The sequence below is a fragment of the Populus euphratica genome, unplaced genomic scaffold (assembly GCF_000495115.2).
Source record: "Populus euphratica unplaced genomic scaffold, PopEup_1.0 scaffold265.1, whole genome shotgun sequence".
NCBI classification, from domain to species: Eukaryota; Viridiplantae; Streptophyta; class Magnoliopsida; order Malpighiales; family Salicaceae; genus Populus; species Populus euphratica.
In genome coordinates, this window is record NW_011500148.1 from 275,893 (window position 1) to 292,690 (window position 16,798).

Here is a 16,798-nt window from a genome sequence, read left to right on the forward strand (position 1 = left end):
TGCCCAATTGATTATTATTTTTTTTAATTTTGAATAATCTATAAAATTATAAATATATTTTAATTTCACTTTTATTATTTTTTAATCTATAAATAATTTATCAAATTACAAATACATTTTAATTTCATCACACTATAATTTTTTAAGTTTTTAAATTTGATTTTTATTTTTTTGATTGCTATTTATTTTACTTAGGATCATTTTTAATTTATTTTTTTATAATTTTATCATCTTTGGATTTTTTTCTATCAAATTTAAACCAAAAAACTAATACAATACTAAACAAACAACATGACAAAGCATATTAAAATTTTATGTTACCAATGTTCATACAAGCATATATATATATATATATAATATTTTTTAAAACTATAACCATAAAAGTTACACTATACTAATCACACCCGTGGCCAATATCAAACTTACAGCTAGAAATTTTATAATGATTTGTACCGAAAATTACAAAATGATAAATGATAGAACTAAAAAGGTTGAAATTTTAAAATGTAGTGTACGTGTTTTTGTAAAAATATGTTTGAAAGTGTTTTTGAGGCTTGTACATTAAAATATTCAAATTTTTTTAAGTATTTTTAATTTTCTTTGAAATTCATCAGCAAACATGATTTTAATGATCCACGACATAGACAACAAGTAAACTCTTGATGGTTGGAATATGGAAAGCCCTGTTCAATACATTTTTATATATAAGAAAGAAAAAGAAAACCCAACCTGTGTTTAGAAATCTCCAAATTGTTTGCAAATAAGAGATTATGGTGCAATAAACATCAGTTTCTGTAATTAATTACAGTATGCATTTAAGCAGATGCAGCTGTAATGCGGGCAGCAAACAGTAGCTAGGCTCATTTCTGCTTCTTGAAGTTAGGAGTTAGGACCATTCCTCTTCACAGTTCCCAGTGACAAGACACGTTTGGACGTCTTATCAAGTGCACCGGACAACCACCCAGCACCAGCCGAAGCATAGTTTTCTGCTGCCTGCTCAGCATCATAGACTGCTGCTCTTGTTTGGAGCGCTAGTGTTCTTCCTTTCTCTGACAACTTGTAATTCTCCTCTAGTTCTCTGGCCTTGCTCAACATTTCAACGCTTTTCAAAGCCACTTTCTGCATCGCAACTTGCACTGCCGGAACAAATCTGGACGATCCATGGTTCTGTAATTGAATAATAGAGAAACTCAATTTTCCAGGTCATGGCCACATGGTTAATTTTGAACTATTTGAAACTGATTACAGAAAGCATGAAAGATGAAGGTCGTGCCGAAGATGTGCAACAGTACAAAATTACTAAGGTAATTGCCGGACTAAGATTCAGGCCGATTGATGATGTCGTGGCCTAGGATGTCAGACCAAGCATGACCCTAGCCCAACACCAGCTGAAACTAGACCTACTAGAATAGGTTGTGCCCAAGCCCACTTGATATAGCGATTGAACATATGTGCGTGGTAAAATGGAAGCTATCTTAACATTTTCCTGGCTAGTAGCGATTAACGAGCCTTAATTCGGCGCTCCAATTTCATAATGATGTCAATATTGGAGCAACAGAGTAGAGCATCGGTTATATTAAAACACAGAGAGATAGAAAACACCTTTCTTATATCTGGACCGGTGATAGGGATCTCGATATCATGCGCAGACAATATCCGAATTGGTTGCCCACCAAGGAGAGCATCCTGCAAACAGTGATTTCTACTTTGTAATTTTAAAAATTACATCAAAGAGTCTATTGAGAGGGTGTTTAACATAGCAGCAGATGAAAGATCTTCACCGAAAAATTACATCAAAGAGTCTATTGAGAGTTGAATACCTTCTTCTCTTATTGTGATCAAGAATTACTTCCCATGGGCTAGTCTTGACAGAAATAATATAAATTGAATAAAATATACTTGGCAATTGAATTTTTCTCTCTAGGTTTTAAGATGAATCTTTCATCAAGAGTTAGAATTGTGGGCTTCTCCTTAAAACAACATTTGATTAGAATCTATGGATAACTAATGGATTTGAAAGCGAAATTCAACCAATCAAGTATTTTATGTGATGATTGCTATCTTTGAGTTTAAAATGAAGTAACTTGGATATATAATCAAGCGAGAGGTACCTATCTATTTACCAAGGCTTCCTAAGTTAGCTTGGAGAAGTCGACGAGTACTTGCTCACAGAGACCGTGAAGTAGAAAGGAAAAAAAAAAGCCCTTTTCTTTACCTTCAATGAATAGCATGAATATCATATTATAAAGATCAAATCCATTCTTACACTCAGGAGAAGAGCAGTCTGAAAAGCATATGGCTGTGTGAAAGTCACTAGAGCTGACTGCATTTGGTCTTTGTCTCTGCTAAACACTCCAAACATCAGATCATAGCAACCACTAAAAAGAAAGAAAATCAGACATATTCAGAAAATCAAAATTAAGAGCAGATCATAATGAAACTGTTTAATTACTTCTGAAGCTCAATCTTCTCAACAGTTCCACAATAAGAGAAGAAGGTATTCAACTCTGCGAGAGTCACACTGGGGGACAGGTTGAGAACTTGAACTGTTAAATCTGACTGAGCCATTATGCTTAAAGCTTCGACCTCACCACCCTTCTACCGGAGTCTATATATCTGTTGTTACCGCGCACAAAGATGCCGCCAGGTAATTGAATGGATAGGTATGGAAATGTCAACTTTATAAGGGATATATTTACATGGCTGAAGAATAAAGGGGAAAAGGATATATTCCTCTTTAAAAAGATGAACTTGTTTCCAAGAATTCCTCGGCGGATGTATTCTGCATTAGCACCTGAAAGACTCTAGCATCACATGTACATGTGTAACATGACAGGAAGACATTTCCGGTAATTCATATGAAACCACACTGTAGCTATAATGTAAAAAAAAAACATCTAAAATACACAACTCAAAACTTTGTAGCTGATAGTACCCAAAAAATGATCTAGAGGCCAGATTTTGTTGTGGGGTCGTTTTAACTTGAAACACAGGCATCAGAAATGGGTCTTCTTCAATGTGGTTTTTAATGAAACATTACCAAAAAGCTAATATAGTGCAATATATGCCCCAAAATTCATGATTTTCTTGTTTTTTTTCCCTACGAATATGGATATAACACTCGACAAGATTAATATTATTTTTAATTTTTAGAGTATATTTGATATTTTGATAACGGTTGTTTTTAAAAGTATTTTTTACTTATACATATATCATAATAACGGTTGTTTTTAAAAGTATTTTTTACTTGTACATATATCATAATAATAAATTTTTTATTTTTTAAATTTTATTTTTCACATCATCAAAACAATCTAATTTTTTTTAAAATATTAATTTAATGAAAAAATTATTTTAAATTTTTTTAAAAAACATTTCTAAATTTCAAAAATATGATTTTAAACATAGAATCCTCAAATAACATCTCACTAGTTTATGAAGACAGAAAAACTTAAATGATTCCAGGCCTTTTTGCAACTATTTAATAGGCTTTAAAGATTTTTTATTTTTTTTTAAGTTGGATAGAGCAGATGGTTATAGTGACTCTAGCTAGCCTAACCTAGTTTGGCTTGCGCTACTATTTAAAAAATTGAGAGTTTCCCAAAACAGGAGAAAAGCGAAAAGGATTGATGGACTTATTATAGTTATTGGGCTCGGTTTGGACGTCCTTTTCTTTTACTCTTGAATTGGGCTCGATTAGCCCTTGTTTTCTCTCTCTCTTTTTTTCCCCTCCTCTCTCCTCGGTCGGGCCTGCTTTTTTCTCATTCTCTCTCCTCCTTGATTGGGCTTAATTTTATAGCTGGGTTGCAGTATTTTCTCCTCCTTTTGCAGTTCGATTGGAATGCCTTTTCCTTCTTCCCCCCTGGGCTTCGTTTTGCAGCCTGGCCAACAACCATATATCACTCCATATAATTCTTATCATAGATTTCAGTCGTTGAATTCTAAGGCCGCTCGAAGTAATTCATCATAAAATGATAAATAGAAGAGTGTGAGCTTCACCTGGCTGTGGAAAACGATACATAATTGATCATGTTTTTGTTCAGTAGAAGTTTTGGCTCGATACTATGTTTATTGGATTGTAGATATTTGTGGATGTTTTTATAAATTTTAGAGGATTGCATGTAAATTTTACATGAAAAAGATACAAAGAAAGAAAGTTGGAGGCAATTTGATGCCCAGCTCGCATAGACCAGGCCGAGGGCGAGGCGAGCACACATCCATACTCGCGAGCTCGCCCGAGCTAGGCCATTCGGCTGAAACCTCTTATTATTGTTTGTCGTAAGTGTTGGTACTACCACTTGGAAAAAGCGTGGTTGGCATGATGGGACAAAAAAATAATAAAAATCTAGTAGCTAGCAATGATGTTTTGAAATTTAATGTACTCATGAGTGATTTTTTATTTTTAGTACCTGGATAGTTAATAATCAAATGTTAATATCAATATATTTTTTTTAAATTTAAGTTAATAATCAAATGTTAATATCAATATTTTATTTTTTTTAAATTTATAAAGTTGATAATTTATGATAAAAAATTTAATATATATAATTTTTTTTTTATAAAATTAAGAATTAGCTTGAGATTGTAATGAATAATAGAATTAGCTTGAGATTTTAAAAACAATAATGATTGTTTTTATTTGTTAAGATAAATCCAACCAGAATAAACATATAAATATTTAAATAATAAAAAAATATAAATTTTTTATTTAGATTATTAAGTTGGTATATATAATATTTGAATATTATTATGTTGATTGAATGAATGAGTTGGAGTGTTATTTTTTTAATATTAATAAAAAATAAATATTATTTATACAATACTAATACTAATATGAAAATATAATATGTTTTTTTTTTTAAAAATTTATATACCTTGCATTACAGGAGATAATTATTGTACGGAGCCTATGGCAATGTGGGCAAGCAATGTACAGAGTCCGGTCACTATCGAGTCAAAATATCAAGGTTTTTTTTATTCAAAAATAATGTACAGACATTTTATGAATGGTTTCTGGCACCGGCAGGTAGAAAATCCAAAACCTAATCTCAGTGCAACTTCGACGGCAGCTCCGCGTGGAGAAGAGAACATACGATAAAGCTTTGTGTGAAAAGACAGCTGCCCTCCGTAGAAAAAGAAAACGCAGATGGAAGAGAAAGAAGAGGGAGAATGGGGCCAAGACAGGGAACGAAAGATAAAAAGAACGTGCCACTTTTGGAGCCAAAGATTCTCCAATGAACACTTTGGGAGCCGCGATTGCATCGCTGTTCTGTAATTACTTTTTGACTCCTTTTCCTAGAGCTGTTCTCGTGCCCACGTCATTATCCCTCTTTATTTCTTTTTTCTTTTCCTTTTTATTCCTGTGCTAACCAAAAAAATAAAACTAAGAATCATGCAACCCGTTAGAAAAATAATTATCACGTTTTTATTATACATGCGACTGAATTGCTGATCGAGAATAAAATATAAATAAAATAGAATATTAAATATCAACACAGCAAGTCTCTCCCGAGGTCATGCTGAGGTGGATTGCAGCTATTTTGGAATTCCATTTTGCATGTAGCTGCTCTGTGGAATTTATCAGTACTTAACAAAGCTTAGGAAAAAAGGAGCTCGGTTATTGTTAATTATTATTATTATAAAAATTAAATTTTTAGATCATTTAGATAAATTAATATTAAAAATTAAATTTTAAAAAATAAAAAAATAGTATTTTAATAAATTTTTAAATAAAAAATATTTTTTTAAAAATCATAACGATAAATATATTAATAATATTAATCCATCATTAAATCCGCCGATTCAAAAAGCTACGTCTATTATTTTTTCTAGTTAAAATGAAAAAAAATGGCCACGAAAGCAAAAGCAAGGTTCTTCTTCTTCTTCTCTCATCAGCTATCTTTCCCTGTTTTTGCCTTGCCTTCTCCCTCCGCCCTCCTCTCTTTCACCTCCTCCGGTAGGGAGATTCTCTCGGCTCCCTCCATCCCCTCTTACCTCTAGGTAAAACAAGAAATTGCCTTTCCGACATTCCCGCCCGTTTACCTTGCCTTCCTCCTTTTGTCTTTAATGTTTCTCTTTTTTTTCCGCTACAGGTTTGAAAAATGATAATAATTCCCTAGATCTCCTTGTTCATTGTAAATGGGGAGATCTGAGAGTGAGTGAAAGGGATATCTTTTGATGGGGGTTGGTGAGAGAATGCGAGGAGGAAGTGGAGGAGAAAAAATGTACAACACGTCAACTCCAATGCCTACGCATCAACTTTCCGATTCTAATCGCCGAATTATGGGTAGCCATAACGATAATAGAGCTCGTAATCTTCGAGTCTATCAAGCTTGGAAAGGCAACAATGTAATACCTTCTTTTCAACTTGTTTTCCCTTTCCCTTTCACTTGTATTTTCTCTCCCTGTCTTTACGTGTTTGTTATTATCATGTTTAATGTTGTCCGCTATTTTTTTGCCTTTTTGGCTCTTACCCCGCTTCGTTTCTTAGCTTTCAAACCAATTTACAACCTTTTAACCTACAAAATCAGTGAGAATGATTTGCCCCCCAAGTAATTTTTTTCTCAAAATTCTATCTCCCCCCCCCCCTTTCCAATTGCTAGTGTTTCTGCAGCCTAATGAATCTTTATGTAATCTTTTCACCAAAAAATTTAAATCCATCTTAGTAATTAAATTTTTCATAATAAGTATTTTGCATTACTAATTATACTTCCTTTTGAACTAATAACTTCATGGAAACATCAATGCTACAATGTTGGAAGTCATTAGGCATGTAAGCTGCACTAATGTTTATAAGCAACTTCATAGTCAAGACCGAGCATCCAACTATCCGAGTAAAAATCACTGCTTTAGTTATTACAAGTGTTATGTTTGTTCTTTGTCCATACTGTGCTTCCAAAAAGAAGTTTTTGTTAACATATAATTGGTGATGATCTTGCAGAAAAATCAGTTTTCTGCAGCATCTGTTGATTTTTCGTTCTGTGGTTGCTTAGAACAACAAAATTACTAGAATGATTATTGCATTTGTAACATTTGTAGTTTGTACATAACATGTTCTATTTCATGTGATTTTTTCAACATGTTTGTTGGTTGAATCTTTCAGTCTAAGTATGGATCCTTCATTTTATTTTATTTCTTTTGTGTCGAGCAGGGTGGTGTTTCATTGAATTCATGTCTAGTTATAGCTATCAAGTGTGCTGCTTCATGTTTACCGTTTACGGCTACAAAGCATGTGAAATGCATAGATCATGAAATAAGCAAACCTACAACTGACTCGATCCTCTAATTCTTCTGCAGATATTCTGCCTTGGGGGTAGACTAGTTTTTGGTCCAGATGTCAGGTCGCTATTCCTTACAATCCTTCTAATCATGATTCCAGTAGTCTTATTTTCCGCTTTTGTTTCTCAAAGGCTCATTGAAGACTTCCAACACCAGCTAGGTGATTATATTGTAGTTATATGTGCCATCTTGACAGCATACGTGAGTCATTCCTCTTTTACTGATCTTCAATTAGAGCTGTTTCATAATATATTACCATCACTTCCCAGCATTGACAAAGTTTTTTCTTTCACCAAAATGAACCTAAATATACCAATAAATAGATAAATAAAAAAAGAAGAGATCATTGTAAATCTCATAACAGGTCCCTGTATCACCAAATCTATCCTGAAAGATGGTAAAATGAAGCAGATTGATGTAAAACATAAAATGAAAGGAGCTGTGGAGCTTCATCCAAATTGATTTCCTGAAAGTATTTATAGTTAAATTTGTTTATAGCCACACTGGCCCCACAGCCAAAATCTTTTGAGACTTGAGTTCTGAGAAAACGGTGGAAAAGGAGTTTGGAACCGTATTGTAAAATTGACGCCTTCTCAACTTGGCTAAATGGCTGTGCAATTTCTAGTTGATTTATGTTTCTCATTTCTTGGAGACTGATATACAGCCTGTAAAGGTCTGAACTTTGACATTAGACAAAAAGGAATCAAGTTACTTTGATTCAAAGGTTGAGAGAAAGTTGTCTTGCTTTTCCTTCCCTTGAGTTTTGACATGGCAGGATAATGGTCATCAATCAAACATGAAATCGTATGATATCTCGTACTTCTATTTTTGCTCTTGCTCTGAGCATTTTTTGAGCTAAAACAGTGCTAACATCATTGCTGACTGACCTTATAATGTACAAGTTCTTCCATATTCCAGTGAATTTACTTGGCAATTTGGCTTTTGTCATTGGGTTGTCAACCTGTTCAGGTTATTATTCTTCTCTTCCTCACTTCTGCAAGAGATCCAGGTATTATTCCTCGTAATCTCCACCCTCCAGAAGATGAAGGCTCAAGTATATCTGCTGATTGGCCAGGAAGTCAGGTTTCTGGCCCAAGTTTACCTCCCACAAAAGATGTTACGGTGAATGGGATGGTAGTTAAGGTCAAATACTGCCAAACATGCATGCTATACCGCTCACCACGATGCTCTCATTGCTCTATATGCAACAATTGCGTAGAGCGTTTTGATCATCATTGCCCATGGGTGGGGCAATGTATTGGCAAGGTATCGTCCAGTTTGACAGTGTTCTATCATGCATATTTTGATTTAATTATGGATTTGGTTCTTATCTTTTCTTATTTTTTTTTGTACTTTCACATTTTGGTTGGATGTATTGCTTCTTTAAACCTTTTGGCTTGCCTAGGGCCAATATGATGGCCTTCAACTCCCTCATCTATTAGTGCATCCTCCACCACATATATCAGATAAAATGTTTTGAAATGCTTTTGTAGTATATACCCAATGACAACTGAATATACTGTGATTAGGCATGTGACTGTGGTAGTTCATGGTAAGTGCATTTATAGTTATGTGCTTACTGTGTGTGACAGATACTGCATCCCCTGGCTTTCTTTGGATGTTTTTAATGCTAAAATGGACTGGAACAAAAAAAGCAAAAAGATTGAGCTAGTAAAGAATGCATGATTTTCTTTCTTTCTTTTTCTATACACAGTAGATATGCTTGGAGCTGGCCATTGTGTAAGATTTCATTAGAATTTGGAAACTGAATTATTTGGAGAGGAGGTTGGGGGGGTGATTTAGTTAGGAATGATATGTCAAATCAGCAACCCGTTAAATGATCATATTCATGTTAGTAGTTTGAACCTAGATCATCTGGCATGAACTTTTATGTTTCAAATTTCAATACTTGATAAGTAATCTGAGACTTGTGTCATTTTTTTTTTGTTCTGTAATTTGTTTTATTTTGTGCTTGAGATATAAGGCCTGGGCTAAAGAGCTGAAATATTCTGCAATCTGGATTGACTCAGTAATGATGTTGATAGCACTTAAGATGATTCTTTAATGTATTCAGTTATTGTTTGTGAAAACTTTGTTTTAAATGGCACGGAAAACTAATGATATCCTGATCTTCCAGTAGGCAAAAAATAGATAGATCTGATCTCTTAAGATCCTACTGATTTTACTTCATTGGGTTTTTGTTGTAAAATGCTGTCTGACCTTCATAGGCCTAACTGGGTAGAGTGTTATGTTGACAGAGGAATTACAGATTCTTTTTCATGTTTGTGTCTTCCACAACTATTCTATGCCTCTATGTTCTTGCATTCTGCTGGGTCAACATCAGGAAGATAATGGATACAGATCATTGTGATATATGGAGGGCCTTTCTGAAGTCTCCTGTTTCTGGAATCCTGGTATTGTACACATTTATATGTGCCTGGTTTGTTGGAGGCCTCACTGCATTTCATCTTTACTTGATATGCACCAATCAGGTTGCAATTTTCTCTTCACCCACATTTTCTCTGTTGTTCCAAATGCTTTTCCTCATTACTCAACCTGCAAGTTATTTTATTTTTGTGCAGACAACATATGAAAACTTCAGGTATAGGTATGATGGAAAGATGAATCCTTACAACCTTGGTTGTGTTCGTAATGTTCTGGAGGTTTTCTTCACAAAAATTCCAAAATCGAAGAACAAGTTCCGTGCAAAGGTCCTGGTTGATTCATCTTCTGGCTATGCCGCTTCAATGCCGTTGAGCCATGTCTTGAGCCCAGAGGTGCCCAAAAGGAGCTTTGACATAGAAGTGGGAAAACGACAAGCTGTAGCTGATGAGGATTTTGAAGATTTACAAAGTCAGATTGACAGTATTGGTGGATTGGAGAGGTGTGGAACCCAGCCAAGACACGCAAATTGGGATCATAAGGCCAACTGGGAGATAACACCAGATATACAGGTGTTGGCTGCTGAGTTTGGAATGGAACCTGGTTTGGCAGATGGGCAGAAAATTTCTCGTGATCATTGAAGTTTGTTTCAAGAAGCATGTTATAGTGAGTGGAAAGTTTTCTGATCCGAGTCAATATGACATCTCTAACGGGGCTGATTGAAACTGATCCCTGATATGGCATTCAACTCAAATTGCCCAACAAAAGGATGTTAGATGCTTCACGTGTGGAAGGAGAGAATGCTCTTGTTTGTTTAGGTATGAAATGGTACATGCTGTAAATTTATCTGCTTTGATAGTTTGTGACTGTTGTTGTGCTATTACGTGTTCATTTGTCTGGAAATTTGTTGAGTGTTAATACTTGTCAATTGATTCGTAATGTTAGACAGAACCGTTGGCCTCTTACATGAGCTCTATTTCAGTCATTACTGGTAGATTATAAGGGATACATTATTGGAATGGGGGAACCACTACCTGTTTTCAGAAGGTGGTGTAACTTAAAATTTATTATTTTTTTCTCAATTCCTTCTTACATTTTTGTGCCAGGGAAATGCTTTGCTAAACTGCAATGTGTTTGTTTCCAGGGAAAAACTGAAAATAATTGGTTAATCAGTGAACTAATCTGAAAACTGCTGAGAATTGCTGGTCGACAATATTTGTATAAGACTCCAGTGTCTCTATGAGGGTCCAAGTTTCCCACCTCAGTTCACGTGATATCTTGACTCATACACCATCGGGATCATCGAGAGAAACTAGTTTGCGAATTTGATATTGAGAAATCTCCAGAGTCACTACCAGAAAACCTTTTCTTGTTCTCTCAGATTTAAGAAAGGGAGAGCTATCGTGTAGTTTTAATTTCAATTGTTTTATGAAAAAGAGAAAAAAGAAACATTCATCTTAAAATCACCCTCGTTTCCAAATAAATGACAGCATTGTGTCATTAAAAAAAAAAACGATAGGCATACGGTACAGATTTCAGGTCGAATGCCCTAAATCCAAACAATACAATTATTTTTAAGAAGGCATCTTGTGCCGACAGAGACGATAGATGTTACCATTGACCAGCCACAGAACGATGCAATTCTGATGGTAGACATGCGAACATGGCAAGCGTGTGGCAACAGACCCTACTGAAATCTCGTCTAAGTAAACTGTCCATGTCAAACATGATTCTTGATCTCCAACCTTTACCTTATCCAGACTTTCAGTGGACTCCTTGCTTGCGGGTTGCATGTTTGGTGCTTCGTTAGCACTGATACGCTCTGCCAGCCTGATCCAAGCACCATCTTTACTATGAAGAATATGACTAAGATTTGTTACTGGATCGGAATAAGGGTTTGGCGGTTGCTACTGCATGGATTCATCAAGATTGTCACCAATAAATAAACCGTGAAAAAGTATGACTCAATTCAACAATTCAAAGATCTCAATGCCTTGTAGCTTATAGAGATCAGGAGCCTAATAATAATAATAATCATATTTAAGCTTTTGAAAATCTTTGAATTTGTTTACGCTCTTCCCTGCTAGTCAAAGGACATGATGATCTGCAGGAGAGGATGGGTCCAGAGAGATTTTAGTTAACACAAGATAGGTTAGGCATTCAAAACTTGTAAGTTCAGCATTAAACATGAGTGCGGGGCATGGAAGTGCCTTGTGTACCTTCCCTTAACTGAAAAATCTATTGAAATTCTTGGAGCTTATGTTAACCAAATGCTAAAAGCAGATTTTTTTTTTAATACTCTCTGGGAAAGAAAGTACAATTATGGAAGCAGCCGGTCTGCCTGTGCGAGTGGAATTCTTCACTAGTTTACCAATCTGAATGCAAGTTGTGCAAGTTTTGCTGTGCGTTTGGGTATCCTAACCCCATTATGTTGCCTTCATAATTTCGCTTCCTCCCCACAGCTGAATGACCAGTTGGTGGTTCCACTCCTAGGAAATCAACTGTCATTTTTTCACTGCCTCCCATGTATCCTTCACCGACCAGTGCATGAGCTGCATTTCCATTTTCTATGTCCATAAGGAGAGGAGATTCAAAAAACCCAGTTTGACAAACTGAATTTCTTGGATAACCTGGATCTAAGTTCTTGTCAAACATCCCTGTATCTCCCAAATATATACCGTTCATATTTGCAGCATGTGGTCCTTTGTTGCTACCATCTATTGAAGAACCCTCTGGGACTGACCCAGATGAGTTCATGCTGGTTGTAGAGTATCCATTAAATCCTTTAAAGAGTATTGGGGCGATTGAGTTGTCGCTGATTTTTGCACCCATCACTGCAGCCTTTTGTAAGAGAGCTGTTGCTGACGTATAACTAGAGCCAACTGCCAAAGGAGAAGTGTTTGATCCGTCCAAAGAGCTAAAACAAGCCAGAGGCAGTGAAGTTCTTGGATTTAAATTACTCGACATCACCATCCCTGATGAGTTCAAAGATAACGGTCTCAATGCACTGTCAGAGTTCACGGCAGAAATCGTGAGATTCATTGCTGCGCTTTTGTTTGTGCAGGCGTCCGAGCTTGGCATTGATGAACTGAAAGGCTCTTGCTCTTGTAACATTCCTCCCGTGGCAGCGAGATTCTGGTTCACTTTGTAGTTCTCCTCTGCCAATGCATCACAAAAGGCTCTATGCGTGACAAAGCTGTCCTTCCTGCACAAAACATTGATGAAAGTGTAGCTACATTTTTTCTTATAATCTTCCATCATCTGTATTTTCTGCATCTCATCATTGTACATACTATTTTTTTTTTACTGTTGCAAGTAGGAACTAAAACTCGAACATTAACTTGAGTCAGAATTTGATCTTTCTACGGCTGAAAAAATTATAATTCACATAATATCGTTAAATTTCACCTTGAGAAAATTGTACCGCAATCACAACGATACTCTCGAGTTCCACATATCTTGGCGTGTGCCTTCCAGTCTGATTGAACAGCATACCGTTTCGAGCATTTGTCACACTTCCATTTCTTCTCTCCATGCTTTCTGCAAAAGTGCTTCTTTATGCCAGTGAGGTCACCAAGAGCCCGACTTGGATCGTTATGGACACAAGTTGGCTCAGGACAAACATATACCCTCTTCTTAGCCTGTGTGTTCTGCCTTTGCTTGAGTTTCCAAGGCAAGTTGTGTCCTCTCCTGTGAAGCTGGAGATTCTGGTCTCTCTGGAATCCTTTATGACACACCTCGCAAATGTACCTATTCGTTGCCATTAAAGTCCTTGGTGATAATGCTACAACCTCTGCATCCGGGTCTGTAAAGTTGCATTGACAAGAACAACAATTTAGTTTGGCAATTGGATAGCTTCAGTGACTCAAAGTAAATAATTCCTCAGATGCAGTTCTGCGAGTATGTGCTTGGAAGTCCTCTGAACGAATCTTTACAGGATAAATAGAAACTTTGACCTAGTGATAATTTCATTGAAATTAAGACCTTTCTTTTTATGAGGCTACCGACTCTGTATTGTTACAACTAAATGAATGGAAGGATCAGCAAGTTCAACTTGCCCCTTTATCCTTTTCCCCATTTTGGATATGTAAATAAATTTGAAGGGAAGACTACTTAAATCGACATGGGATTAAAGATATACATGATTTTTTTCAACAATTGCTTCAGAAATTAACAAAATAACCTGGCACTAGAAAGTTAGAAACAGGTTAAATTGAAATCATATGAACCGAACTAGATAAGATTGCTTGTAAAATACCGAACTCTTGACAGAAATGGAAAAGGTGAAACTGTGTTAATATATATAGGACGGCTGCCCAGAAAAGTACCCATGACGATAAGCAAACATGATTGAATTGCTAAGACTTATGAGAATCATGTCATTAGAAAAAAATTGCATGCCATGACTTTTACTTGAAACCTGTATTAAAAAAGTTTCGAGAGGTAATTTTTATGGGCTGCAATATTTTTGCAGGGGGTAGTTCCTCTCAAGACTCAAACCTTCACTCTTAGTGTCAAAATCTCAAGGATTCCACTTTTACACTGCACCAAACAGTTCATCTTCTGAAATCTGTCAATATTGGACTTGTTTTTTTATAAACTAAAATGTCACTAAAATTTACCAAAAGAGTGCACCTCAACATTGTTAACAAGATTATCTCTAGTCAGGTTCTTGTGTTGATTATCGTGTATGTTTTCCTTAAAACCTGTTAAACATTTTGGTATAAATATGTTGTTGTCTTGAACGTATCCATGGCATTTAGGTAACAAAATAAAGAGATTTTTCTTGCCTGGATTTCCCGGAAGATTCCTTTTCTTTTTTGAGGTCGTTGAGGTGGTAGGAGTTGAGCCACCGTTTTCAGTAGGATTAGGACTGCCGATAGAGTGCTGTGAGTCACCGGCACTTTGGAACTGTTCGTCGTCTTCGAATTCCTGAACAAAGTTTGACATTTTTGAAGTTCTCTGATCCTCCTCTTCCATGTTTGGATGGAGGGAAGCTAATAATATATGCGGAGGGAAGGTGAAGTTTTGATAGCAGACAAAAAGCAGAAGAGATTCCATACCACCCTCAATCAAAGACCATGGTCCATCTCTTATTATTATTAAAAGTTGAATTAGAATCATTTTTCATTCTCAAAATTTCATTTAGAATTCTTTGATAACGACATTATCTTATGAAATGTTATTAGCTATAATCAAATATCAATTAGAATAGATTTTTCAGTTATTTCCATTTGTCCCGTTTGCAAGGTGTGGCAATCATGATCAACTTTCTTGTAAGAAATACCCTTCTAGAGTCCTTTTATTTGCATAAATAAGTTGATTATAAAAATATTTAGAATCTCTTGAGATACAAGAATTGGAACCATGTCAAACCTTAAGTCACTGCCAAGTCACTGTGGCATATGGCATTGCAGTTTAGGGATGTGCATCTTTCAAAGGCATTTGCCGATTATGTGTTGGCACTGCAATTGGTTGCGCACGCGTCAGAAAAGACACAGAAGAGGATGCCGAAAGAAGAGATCCGTATAAAGAGACAACTTGGGCCTTCTACACCAATTATATAACATGTCAATCTTCACCTGCTTCCATAATCCACCAAGATTCTCATCATCATTCGACATGCAAGTGGTTGTCGTTTCCAGTTGTCTTTACGTACCGCCTTTGAATGAGTTCACACATGACATTCATGTATACCTGGGAGAAAATTCAAAGGCTTATTGCCTGGTCAGCTACTTTCCAACTGTTTCTGAGGTTTAATTATGTCTGGGAAGAGGGAACATTTCTACATATATATCGAAAATATCTAAGTTTCTTGTAGCTAGCCCAAAGTACAAGCAGGGTCTACTGTAACTTCCATGAAAACCAAACTTTTTTTAAGTGTTGAAGAATGACTCAAACAAAAATAGATCCAAAAGAGTTAAACGAGTACTTTTTGGTCACCTTGGAAGTGAAAGGATTGATCCTGTTGTTGCCAGGTGGTTTGAACTACAGTCATAAAGTTTTGAAACGTTCGCTTATATCTTCAAGTAAAACGAAACTCACCAGCCGCGGTTTCATTCACTCATCAGTCCCGGTTTCATTCTAAAGTAGTTACTAATTACAATCAGCACTAAGTAGTAAATTCCTTGCTGAGCAACAAATGCTTCAGGTTTCCTTTTCCGTCTGGGCCACAGTTTGAACATTCGTTTTCCTTTTTGGAGAGAAAAGAGGTGACTGCATTAATGTCGAGAAAATACACAACCAAAGCAAGAGAGCTGGTGCTTGCAAGTCAGGGAAGCAGCTGCAAACAGGCGGCAGGCACCGTGTGTTTTCAATGGATTATAGATTTAGATAAGTAATGTCATTTGGCAACTGTACAAGCACAAAATAGAATGGCTGTACCAGTTAATTTCATCATTCTTTAAGTTTTTCAACACAACAAATTCTCTTCTTTAAAAATTAACCCCACGAACGGTGTTCTTTGCATTAGCCATCTGAAAGAGAGGGAGTTCTTTATTATTAAAAGAATTACAATGGAATATATATCTTCCTTTTATACTATTCCATCACAAACATAACACTTGTTTAAAACTAATTAATCTTTATGACTTCAAGTAATTGAGCAAATATATTAATAGAAACTAGTAATCTCCCTTAATTTTGAAATATTTTTTTCTTTTTTTCTTATAGCGATTCTCTTATTAACTATTCTCAATATAATTTGGATAAACACTTTCATTCTTAGTAGAAAAGCATACCCATCTGGACACACACATAGACCAAAAAAAAACACAAAAAGAGGATAAGTTTATATTCAGTAAAAAGAGTTATTATAACTTAGTTCTTATAGTTTATACAAATAATTAATTAGTCCAAGTAGTATCAAGAATAATTAAATGGTTCCTTAACTAGTACTATTTCTTTGCTCTAAAAATACCCCTTTTTTTTTATAGTCTAATCTTCCCGTTTTCTACTGTATTTTTTTTTTCAAGAAAGAAAAATAAAATGAATATGAAATTTACAAAAGGACTAACGTACAAGTAAATTTAAAATGTAGGGATTAAATAATATTTTTTAAGACTATGAGGATTTATTAATTATTTATATTAAACAACAAGGACTAAGTTACAATAAACTCCACTAAAGGTAGTTTCCA

The 16,798-nt window shown here is 35.4% G+C and overlaps 3 protein-coding genes across 5 annotated transcripts; 1 reads left to right on the plus strand and 2 right to left on the minus strand.

Moving 5' to 3' along the window:
• Positions 1-647: 647 nt before the first annotated feature.
• On the minus strand, positions 648-2,666 carry LOC105110857 (protein vip1-like). Of its 2 annotated transcripts, none has more exons than XM_011006035.1 (4): positions 2,453-2,666; positions 2,267-2,345; positions 1,603-1,686; positions 648-1,167 (listed from the first exon to the last, which is right to left on the minus strand). In XM_011006035.1, exons 1-4 carry the CDS (start codon positions 2,566-2,568, stop codon positions 880-882), a joined length of 567 nt encoding a protein of 188 aa, XP_011004337.1. In that variant the 5' UTR covers positions 2,569-2,666; the 3' UTR covers positions 648-879. The 2 variants fall into 2 exon arrangements, with proteins under 2 accessions (XP_011004337.1, XP_011004338.1); XM_011006036.1 differs by having other exon boundaries at positions 2,267-2,342; positions 2,453-2,665.
• A 3,165-nt stretch (positions 2,667-5,831) lies between these two features.
• Positions 5,832-10,739, plus strand: LOC105110859 (probable protein S-acyltransferase 6). 2 transcript variants are annotated; one of them, XM_011006037.1, is made up of 6 exons: positions 5,834-6,000; positions 6,093-6,348; positions 7,297-7,479; positions 8,248-8,544; positions 9,537-9,770; positions 9,861-10,739. In XM_011006037.1, the coding sequence occupies exons 2-6, from the start codon at positions 6,178-6,180 to the stop codon at positions 10,299-10,301; spliced, it is 1,326 nt and encodes a 441-aa protein (XP_011004339.1). In that variant the 5' UTR covers positions 5,834-6,000; positions 6,093-6,177; the 3' UTR covers positions 10,302-10,739. The 2 variants fall into 2 exon arrangements, with proteins under 2 accessions (XP_011004340.1, XP_011004339.1); XM_011006038.1 differs by lacking the exon at positions 7,297-7,479 and having other exon boundaries at positions 5,832-6,000.
• A 1,288-nt stretch (positions 10,740-12,027) lies between these two features.
• On the minus strand, positions 12,028-14,610 carry LOC105110860 (zinc finger protein JACKDAW-like). Its single transcript, XM_011006040.1, has 3 exons — positions 14,514-14,610; positions 13,069-13,465; positions 12,028-12,865 (listed from the first exon to the last, which is right to left on the minus strand). Exons 1-3 carry the CDS (start codon positions 14,608-14,610, stop codon positions 12,028-12,030), a joined length of 1,332 nt encoding a protein of 443 aa, XP_011004342.1.
• Positions 14,611-16,798: the final 2,188 nt, after the last annotated feature.

Excerpts from the sequence above, each read along its gene's own strand:
- LOC105110860 (XM_011006040.1), bottom strand. The coding sequence starts at position 14,610 with ATGTCAAACTTTGTTCAGGAATTCGAAGACGACGAACAGTTCCAAAGT. Across the intron at positions 13,466-14,513 it reads TCCTAATCCTACTGAAAACG|ACCCGGATGCAGAGGTTGTA; the intron begins GTGGCTCAACTC and ends GCAACTTTACAG. Across the intron at positions 12,866-13,068 it reads TGCGGTACAATTTTCTCAAG|GAAGGACAGCTTTGTCACGC; the intron begins GTGAAATTTAAC and ends TGTTTTGTGCAG.
- LOC105110857 (XM_011006035.1), bottom strand. The coding sequence starts at position 2,568 with ATGGCTCAGTCAGATTTAACAGTTCAAGTTCTCAACCTGTCCCCCAGT. Across the intron at positions 2,346-2,452 it reads GAGAAGATTGAGCTTCAGAA|CAGAGACAAAGACCAAATGC; the intron begins GTAATTAAACAG and ends TGGAGTGTTTAG. Across the intron at positions 1,687-2,266 it reads AGACTGCTCTTCTCCTGAGT|GATGCTCTCCTTGGTGGGCA; the intron begins GTAAGAATGGAT and ends CACTGTTTGCAG.
- LOC105110859 (XM_011006037.1), top strand. The coding sequence starts at position 6,178 with ATGGGGGTTGGTGAGAGAATGCGAGGAGGAAGTGGAGGAGAAAAAATG. Across the intron at positions 7,480-8,247 it reads GTGCCATCTTGACAGCATAC|GTTATTATTCTTCTCTTCCT; the intron begins GTGAGTCATTCC and ends CAACCTGTTCAG. Across the intron at positions 9,771-9,860 it reads ACTTGATATGCACCAATCAG|ACAACATATGAAAACTTCAG; the intron begins GTTGCAATTTTC and ends ATTTTTGTGCAG.